The following is a 9874-nucleotide window of genomic DNA, read 5'->3' as shown; positions in this document are numbered from 1 at the left end:
TTTTTTTTTTTTTTTTTAACAATTTTCTTTTTTTCTTTCTTTTTTCTTGAGACAGAGTCTTACTCTATTGCTTTGAGTAGAGGGCTGTGACATCACAGCTCATAGCAACCTCAAACTCTTGGGCTTGAACAGTCCTTTTGCCTTAGGCGCCTAAGTAGCTGGGACTACAGGCACCTGCCACTGATGCCCGGCTAGTTTTTGTTTTGTTTTCTATTTTTAGTAGAGACAGGGTCTTTCTCTTGCTCAGGCTGGTCTCAAAATTGTGAGCTCAAGCAATCCGCCTGCCTTGGCCTCCCAGAGTGCTAGGATTACAGGCATGAGCCCCCGCACCCAGCTACAACTGTACAATTTTCAAAAACAAGACACACACACGCACACATATGCATATACCTTAATATATACATATGCACACATACATATATATGTGTGTGTGTGTGATCTAATCAGCCAAACGGTTTCATTTTGGTCAACTCTCAAAGCACAAAGGGAGACACAGAGTGGTCAATTAGCTCAATGTGGGGCTCACCTATGTAAATGATCCAGACCAAAAGGAAAGGTTCTTTGTGTCCTGTGAAGCCTTGGCCTATGGAAACATTCCCTAATAGTTGTTCACATTTGCCGGCTGCTGTTCTCCTGTATAAGGCTCACACACCATTACAACTGAACAACTGCAGTTAGCCTCTTTAGTTTTTATGCCTCCCATCTCTCTATCCATCTAACTGCTTCCAGAATAACCACTAAATCCGTATCACCTTTCCTGACAAAAGCTTTCTTTCCAGTGGCCCATAATACAATTCCAAACTCCTCAAATTTGGCATTCAAGGACACTCACAATCTTGTCAAAACTTACATTTCCAGCTTTATTTCCCAATAGTCCTCACTGATTCACTATCCTCTCAAGATGCACTGGGTGTGTATCTCCACCTCTGAGTTTTTGCTCATGCCAGGCCTAACAATTCCATCACTACTTCTTTCTGATCCTGCCCATTCTTTAAAGTTCTCATGAAGTCCCATCTTCCTCAGCCATTTTAGTCTGTGGATCCCTTTAAATACTTCATTCTATATTAACTTAAATTTTACTTATTATTTTCCTGTGCTCTCACCTAGACTGGACAATAAGAACTATCTCTCTTTCTTTATATCCTCCATAGGGCCTAGAGCAGTAGTTCTCAACCTTCCTAATGCTGTGACCCTTTAATACAGTTCCTCATATTGTGGTGACCATAAAATTCATGAAGTAGCAAAAAATAATTTTATGGTTGAGGGTCACCACAACATGAGGAACTGTATGAAAGGGTCATGGCATTAGGAAGGTTGAGAACCACTGGCCTAGAATATTTCCATGTAGTACACAGAACTCAATGATTGATTCATCAGCTGTATGCATCTCACATCTCATCCTTTCCACTTCTTCTGCCACTGTCCAGGGTCAGCCCCTCATTACTTCTCACTTGGGACTACTGACCTAAGCTTATGTTCACTTACTCATTCATCTAGCAAACATTGGGAGGATATAGTATGAGAAAGTATATGAAATTCTGGAGAAATAAAAAGTTGAGTATAGTATGTTCCACATGTCTGTGTAATGGTGAAGACAAAAAAGTAAATACACTTTAGCCTCCATAATCAAACCACCTCCATAATTGACCATTTTATTAAGTTGACCTAATCTTCATAGATTGGACATGTACCACATGTACATATCAGTACAATAGGCCTACTGCCTTATGTTGACCACCTCTGTATGTTGGAGGGGTGCCAGTTTGTTGTAGTCCCTTAGGTGGTCAACTTACAAAGGTTCTACCATAATCAAAATACAGCACAGTAACAGGTACCACAGAAGTGTGTAAAGGATAGGCAAACAACACTATATGGGAAGGTTAGGAAAGAGCTGAGTCTAAAAGATCAGTGGACTCTGCTAGGTAGACAACTGGTTTTCCAATTAATTGGTTGCCTTGATTCTGTTCCCTTCTTTGCTTCATCTGTTATACCATAAAATTATCCTCCAAGATATCTTTGGTATTTGTTGCATATGAATCAAAATCCAAATTCCTTAACCTGACATTCAAGGTCTTCTGTCATCTGGAACCAGGTGGCTTTTTCAGCTCCATACATCCTAAATTTATGACATAGTAACTTTTTCACTTATCTCTAAACAATTCCTGAACACACATATATCTCATCTGTGCTTAGGCACCCTATACCTGCAAAAGCCTCAGCTCCTATCTTGGGAAACTCTGAACTATGCTTCTTGTCTCTATTTGGTCATAATCCTCCCCTTCTCATTTTTCTACAGAATTTTATTTATACTTTTGGTATTACAGTTATCACCTTTATCTTAGATATGTCTTATGATTACAAGAAACAGCCTCTCACAGCTTGGAATCCCTACATAGGAGACAAACAAATGTTTGTTGACTTAAATTAAGTCAACATTCCTAGTAAACCAAAGAGACATTGTTCCCTTTAGATAGTAAACATCAAGTTTAAACTTTACAGAAGAAGTTAAGATTCTACATTTCAGATAACCTCATGCTTAGTTTACTTTACAAAAGATATTTAGATGTTTGCTTTTTAATATACAGTAACTCTTGTGTAATCATGTTAAAATTTTGTTTTAGTTCTGGCAAAGAGAAGTCTTATGTCAGAAAATCATGCTCTGGAGATCTAAAATCTAATTGTGAATTTTTGTTATTGTTGGGGATTCACTGAGGGTTCAAAGAACAAGGTTATACTGATTGCATTTGTTAGGTAAAGTCCCTTTAATTGTGAATTTTTAGGAAAAAAAAACAAGGGTATGACAGATACTACAACTGGTTGGATGGATTATTGCCTAAAATATTTTTCATTATAAGGTTGCTACACGAGGAACTAGGAGGAGAGGGGAATGTTAAGAAGTAAAAACCAAGTACACTGCCAACCCTTGCCTGTCTCAAATCCTGTTATTACATACTTTATCTAGCACAGCCCCTTCCATACTGACAATAACAAGGCCTAATGACAAATGTGCGGGCTTTCACAAATATACAGATTTCTGGTGTCTCCCAAACAAAATAACCTCACTGACTTACACTAATAATGTTCATTTCAGTGGTTCTCAACCTTCCAAATGCCGCAATGTATTTTCACTGTTAAAAGGGGTCGCAACCCATAGGTTGAGAACCACTGATTTACATGGATCTGTCCTTACATCATCAAACGGGTTGCTTTAGTTCAAAAGGTGCAAACCCAAAAGGCAATGGGAGTCAGAGAAGCAACTTAAATACATGAAGAGGGTCGGGGTACAATAAGTAGTGGTAGGGATCATGGCAACCTAGAAAGTATGTGCCCCCTCTAAAAGCATTCAAATTAAAATACGTTTAAAAACATTCTGTGCAACAAGCAAAACCTGTCTGCTGGCTCATCTCTTCACGTGGGTCCTCTGGCTTAATTACTTAGCCATTTAAGTGGGGAGTCCCCCCCTAAATTTGGCTAAATGGATCCATCAGATCAGTCAAAAGAGTTAACTTCCACAGCCCTGTAAAGATATAGCTGAAACTCTAGAACGTGGGTTTTGTTTGGGTTTTGCGGGGTAGGTGGGTGGGGGCTTTCAAAACCCTGTCAGTGAAGAAGAGTTCCTTACCATGTTCCAGCTGCCTTTAACTCACCTTCAGGAAGCTAGCCAAACTATAATTCACATTTCTGGACTCCTCTGGAATCTCTGCATAGCGAATAGTCACATGGGGAATAATTGCAAGCAGCAGTGAATGTAAGACGTGGTGAAATGCCTCAGGAAATCTCTGGCCTCGGGGAAGCTTAAGTTAAAAAGTCATAGAAAAAAATGTCAGAGTTCTAAGAGGTCTAAATCTATTGCCTTTTTTAACCTTCAAACACATCTATATATAAACATGTTTTAAAACTGTAATTTTTCTCCCAACTTAAAATTGACATCACTGGTTCAATGTATACTTTCATTATAGGAACCATCCAGACCAGGATTGGGAACCCTGAAGCCTTAAGTTGGCCACATGTGGCCTTCTAGGTCCTTAATCAAGGACCTTTTGACTGAATGAAATTTCTACAGAATACTTTTATTTTTATTAATACACTTTTGTTCATATTGTTCATTTCATAGTTTTATTTTTTAAATGAACATATTTAAAATACCAAATAACAAAATAATTTTCCTTTTTGGCTGGGTCCTTTCCTGGTTTTAGAATCAAGGTGATATTTGCTTTATAAAACGTGTTAGGGAAGGTTCCTTCCTTCTCGACGTTTTGGAATAGATTCTGCAGTATAGGTACAAACTCATCTTTGAAGACATAATAGAATTCTGATGTGAAACCATCTGGTTCTGGGATTTTTTTTGTTGTTGTTGTTGGAAGCTTTTTTATTGTTTCTTCAATCTCAGTGCTTGATATTGGTCTGTTCAAGAGATCTATTTCTTCCTGGTTAAGTCTAGAAAGACGGCATGATTCAAGATATTGCCCATTTCTTTCACATTGTCAAATTTCTGGGCATAAGGTTTTTGGTAGTAGTAAGAAATAATTTCTTGTACCTCCATGGCATCAGTTGTTATTTCCCCCTTCTCATTTCTGATCGAGGTTATTAAAAATTTTGCTTTTCTATTTCTGGTTAATCTGGCCAATGGTTTATCAATTTTATTTTTATTTATTCATTTATTTTTTGCATTTTTTTGGCCGGGGCTGGGTTTGAACCCACCACCTCTCGTATATGGGGCCGGCGCCCTATTCCTTTGTGCCACAGGTATCACTGTATCAATTTTATTTATCTTTTCAAAGAACCAACTTTTGGTTTCATTAATTTTCTGAATGATCCTTTCATTTATTTCTGATCTAATTTTAGTTATTTCTTTTCTTCTGCTAAGTTTGGGATTGGATTGCACTTCCTTTTCCATTCTTTACGATGATTCATTAGGTTATTGATGTGCTCTCTTTCTGTTTTTCAGATGTAGGCATCTAATGAGATACATTTCCCTCTTGGACTGCTGTTGCAGTGTCCTACAGGTTTTGGCATCTTGTATCTGCATTGTTGTTATGCTCAAGGAAGTTAATGATTTCCTTTTTTATTGCTTTCTTGACCCACTGTTATTTAGCGTAAGTTTGTTTAATTTCTATGCCTTTGTGTGGGGATGAAAATTTTTGTTAGAGTTGAGTTTCACTTTTATTGCCTTGTGGTCTGAGAAGATACAAGGTAAAATTTCAATTATTTTCATTTTGTTGAGGTTTGTTTCTGTTCTAAGATTCAATCTATTGTGGGCCAATGAGAACAACATATATTCTTTAGCACTGGGATGCAATGTTCAATATATGTCTCTCAAGCACAATTGTTCTAGGATTACATTTAAGTCCCTTACATCTTTCTTTAGTTTCTGTTTAGAGCAGTGGTTCTCAACCTTCCTAATGCCACAACCCTTTAATACAGTTCCTCATGTTGTGGTGACCCCCAACCATAAAATTATCTTTGTTGCTAATAATTTTATAGTTGGGGGTCACCACAACATGAGGAACTGTATTAAAGGGTCACAGCATTAGGAAGGTTGAAAACTACTGGTTTAGAGGATCTGTCCAGCTCTGTAAAAGGAATGTTAAAGTCCTCTGCTATTATGGTGTTATGGGATAACATATTGCTCAGGCTAATTCAGATCTGTCTCAAGAATGTGGGAGCATTTACGTTTGGTGTGTAAATATTTAGAATTGAAATGTTTTCTTGTTGCATTGTTTCCTAGACCAGTATGAAGTGTCCATCTTTGCCTTTTTTGACATTAGTTGCTTTAAATCCACTTGTATCTGCAAATAAGACTGCAACCCCACTCTTCTTCTGATTTCCATTTGCCTGAAAAATTGTCTTCCATCCCTTAACCCTAGAAAGACCCAACCAAAACAGAGAACTGCAGATCAATTTCACTAATGAATACTGATGCAAAAATACTCAACAAAAACTTATCTAATAGATTGCAGCTACTCATTAAAAAAATTATACATCACGACCAAGTAGGTATCATCCAAGGATGCATGATTGGTTTGACATACACAAATCCATAAATGTAATACACCATATCAATAGATGCAAAAACAAAGACCATATAATCCTCTCAATAGATGCAGAAAAAGCATTTGACAAAATTCAGCATCCTTTTCTAAGAAGAACACTTAAGAAAATAGGCATACACGGCATATTTCTTATGCTGCTTGAAGCCATCTATTACAAACCCACAGCTAACATCATACTGAATGGTGTAAAACTGAAAGCTTTTCTACTTGGAACAGGAACCAGACAAGGATGTCCACTACTGCCACTATTATTCAACGTAGTGCTGGAAGTTCTAGCCAATGCCACCAGGCAAGAGAAGGATATAAAGTGCATCCACATGAGGAAAGAGGAGATCAAACTCTTGCTCTTTGCTGATGATACTTAGAAAACTCCAGAGACTCAATCACAAAACTCCTGCAAACCATCAGGAAATACAGTAATGTCTCAGGGTATAAAATCAATGTCTGCAAATCAGTAGCCTCAGTATACGCCAGTACCAGCCAAGTTGAGAAGCAAATCAAGGACACAATTCCCTTCACAGTAGCTTCCAAGAAAATGAAATACTTAGGAATATACCTAAAAAAAGAGGTGAAAGATCTTTTCAATGAGAATGATGAAATCCTAAGAAAAGGAATTGCAGAAGACACTAACACATGGAAGAACATACCATGCTGTTGAATGGGAAGAAATCAACATTGTCAAAATGTCTATTCTGGCTCAGCGCCTATAGCTCAGCAGCTAGGGCACCAGCCACATAACACCAGAGCTGGCGGGTTTGAATCTAGCCTGGGCCTGTCAAACAACAATGACAACAACAACCAAAAAAAAAAAAAAAACAGCCAGGTGTTGTGGCAGGCGCCTGTAGTCCCAGCTACTTGAGAGGCTGAGGCAAGAGAATCGCTTAAGCACTACAGTTTGCAGTTGCTGTGAGCTGTGATGCCACAGCACTCTACCGAGGGTGACATAGTGAGACTCTGTCTCAAAAAAAAAAAGGGGGGGTGGCGCCTATGGCTCAAAGGAGTAGGACACCGGCCCCACATGCCAGAGGTGGCAGTTTCAAACCCAGCCCCGGCCAAAAACTGCAGAAAAAATAATGTCTATTCTATCCAAAGCAATCTAGAGATTCAATACAATCTCCATTAAAATACTAAAATCGTATTTTAAAGAACTAGAAAAAATAGTACTTCATTTAGTGTGGAACCAGAAAAAAAAAAAAGCCATATAACTAAGGCTATTCTTAGTAATAAAAACAAAGTCAGAGGCATCACCCTACCAGACTTCAGGCTATATTATAAGTCCATAGTAATCAAAGCAGCATGGTATTGGCACAAAAATACAGACATAGACATATAGAACAGAACAGAAAACCAAGAGATGAAACCAGTTCCTACTTGCCATATGATCTTTGATAAACCAAATAAAAGCACATAGTGGGGAAAAGAATCCCTATTCAACAAATGGTGCTGGCAGAACTGGATAACCACATGTAAAACACTGAAACTCGACCCACACATTCCACCCCTTAAAAAACTGACTCAAGATGGATAAGAGACTTAAAACTAAGACACAAAACTATAAAAATCTTAGAAGAAAGTATGGGAAAACTCTTAATGATGTTGGACTGGAGAAAGGTTTTATGACAAAGATTTTAGCAGCCATCTCAACAACAACAAAAATTAATAAATGAGTCTTAATTAAGCTGAAAAGCTTCTGCACAGCTAAGAACACATCAAGTAATGCAAAAAGACAACCTTCAGAATGGGAAAAGATATTTTCAGGGTATAAATCTGACAAAGGGTTGATAACTAGAATCTACAGAGAACTCAAATCAATCCACAGAAAAAGAGTAAACAATCCCATCTACCTCTGGGCAAGAGTTATGAACAGAACTTTCTCTTTGTCTTGTGACAAAGACTCACAAATGGCTAACAAATATTTGAAAAAATGCTCATTGTCCCTGATCATCAGAGAAATGTGAATCAAAACCACCCTGAGATGCCACCTAACCCAGTGAGAATAGCCCACATTATAAGGTCTCAAAGCTGCAGATGCTGGCGTGGATGAGGAAAGAAGGGAGCACTTTTATTTACACTGCTGGTGAGACTGAAAAATAATACAACCTTTTTGGAAGGAAGTATGTAGAATCCTCAAAGAACTCAAATTAGACATCATCCCATTTATCAAGCAATCCCATTATTAGGCAGGCATCTACCCAGAAGAAAAAGAATAATTTTATCATAAGGACATTTTCACGAGACTGCTTATTGCAGCCCAATTTACAACTGCCAAAATGTGGAAATAACCTAAATGCCCACCAACCCAGGAATGGTACATATATACCATGGAATACTATTCAGCCATTAAAAAAAGATGACGATTTTACACCTTTTGTATTAACCGTGATTGAGATGGAACACAGACAATGGTCTAATAACTAGAATCCACAGAGAACTCAAACTAATCAGTAAGAAAAGAATGAATAACCCCATTTCTTTGTGGGCAAGAGACTTGAACAGAAGGTTCTCTGAAGAAGACAGGTCCATGGCCTACAAACACATGAAAAAATGCTCATTATCTTTAATCATCAGAGAAATGCAAATCAAAACTACTTTGAGATATCATCTAACTCCATTAAGATTAGCCCACATCACAAAATACCAAAACTTCAGATGTTGGCATGGATGTGGAGAGAAGGGAACACTTCTACGCTGCTGGTGGGAATGCAAGCTAATTAATATGTCTTTTTCAGAAAGAAGTTTAGAGAATACTCAAAGAACTAAAAGTAGACCTGCGATTCAAACCTACAATTCCTATATTAGGTAGATACCCAGATGATCAAAAATCGTTTTACAACAAAGAGAATGTTTACTGCAGCCCAATTCCTAATTGCCAAGTCATGGAAGCAACCCAAGTGCCCATCAACCCATGAATGGATTAATAAATTGGGGTATATGTATACCATGGAATACTATGCAGCCATAAAAAAGATGGAGACTTTCTATCTTTTATGTTTACCTGGATGGAGCCGGAACATATTCTGCTTAGTAAAGTATCTCAAGAATGGAAGAAAAAGTATCCAATGTACACAATACCATTATGAAACCAATCTATAATCACCTACACATTCATATGAATGATAAAACAAAACTATAGTCTAGAAAGAAGGAGGGAAGAGGAAGAGGAGAGGAGTGGAGGGGGCAGACTGGGAGGAGGGAGGGTATTTGGTGGGACTTCATCTAAGGTGCATAATGCAAGGGTACATTTTAAAACTATTAAGAGTAGAGTATAAATGTCTTACCACAACAATAAGTGAGGTGATAGTCATGTTAATAAGTTTGATCTAAGCCAGGGGCCCTCAAACTTTTTAAACAGGGGGCCAGTTCACTGGCCCTCAGACCGTTGGAGGGCCAGATTGCGGGCCCCAGGACGAGTCGGCTGCTAAGCAGGACAGGCAGCAGTGGCAAAAACACCTGGTGAGCCAGATAAACGTCCCAGGTGGGCCGCATATGGCCCACAGGTTGTAGTTTGAGGACGCCTGATCTAAGCTTTCCACATTGTATATCAAATCAGCACATTGCACCCCATAAATGCATTAAAGTACACAGTCATGACTTAATTTAAAAAAAATTAAAAACAAATAAAACTGTGCTGGCCTTACAAAAATAATTTAGAACCTTTTGCTAATTTCCAGAAAATCCAAATGGTAGGATTTCTTTAATCTCTTCTGGGACTAGTATTGACCAAATTTATATTCCCTAGTAAATTTTCCATTTTCTCTGTCTTCACATTAATTTCTGTAATACCAACCAATGAATTTGTAATTTTTTTTTTTTTTTTTTTT

At 37.9% G+C, this 9874-nt stretch overlaps 1 protein-coding gene across 2 annotated transcripts in view; it reads right to left on the bottom strand.

Moving 5' to 3' along the window:
- Positions 1-9874, bottom strand: part of DOCK11 (dedicator of cytokinesis 11) — a 212033-nt gene that overhangs the window by 86397 nt on the left and 115762 nt on the right. For both annotated transcript variants that reach the window (XM_003796989.2, XM_023517413.1), the window contains one exon: positions 3648-3794. In XM_003796989.2, the coding sequence (XP_003797037.1) occupies positions 3648-3794 (147 nt within the window). The remainder of the gene's footprint in view (positions 1-3647; positions 3795-9874) is intronic.

This window comes from Otolemur garnettii, unplaced genomic scaffold, assembly GCF_000181295.1.
Source record: "Otolemur garnettii isolate 467f Iridium unplaced genomic scaffold, OtoGar3 scaffold00110, whole genome shotgun sequence".
In the NCBI taxonomy this organism is placed as follows: Eukaryota; Metazoa; Chordata; class Mammalia; order Primates; family Galagidae; genus Otolemur; species Otolemur garnettii.
Note: the sequence above shows the minus strand (reverse complement) of the source record. Positions and strands in the feature narration are given on the sequence as shown.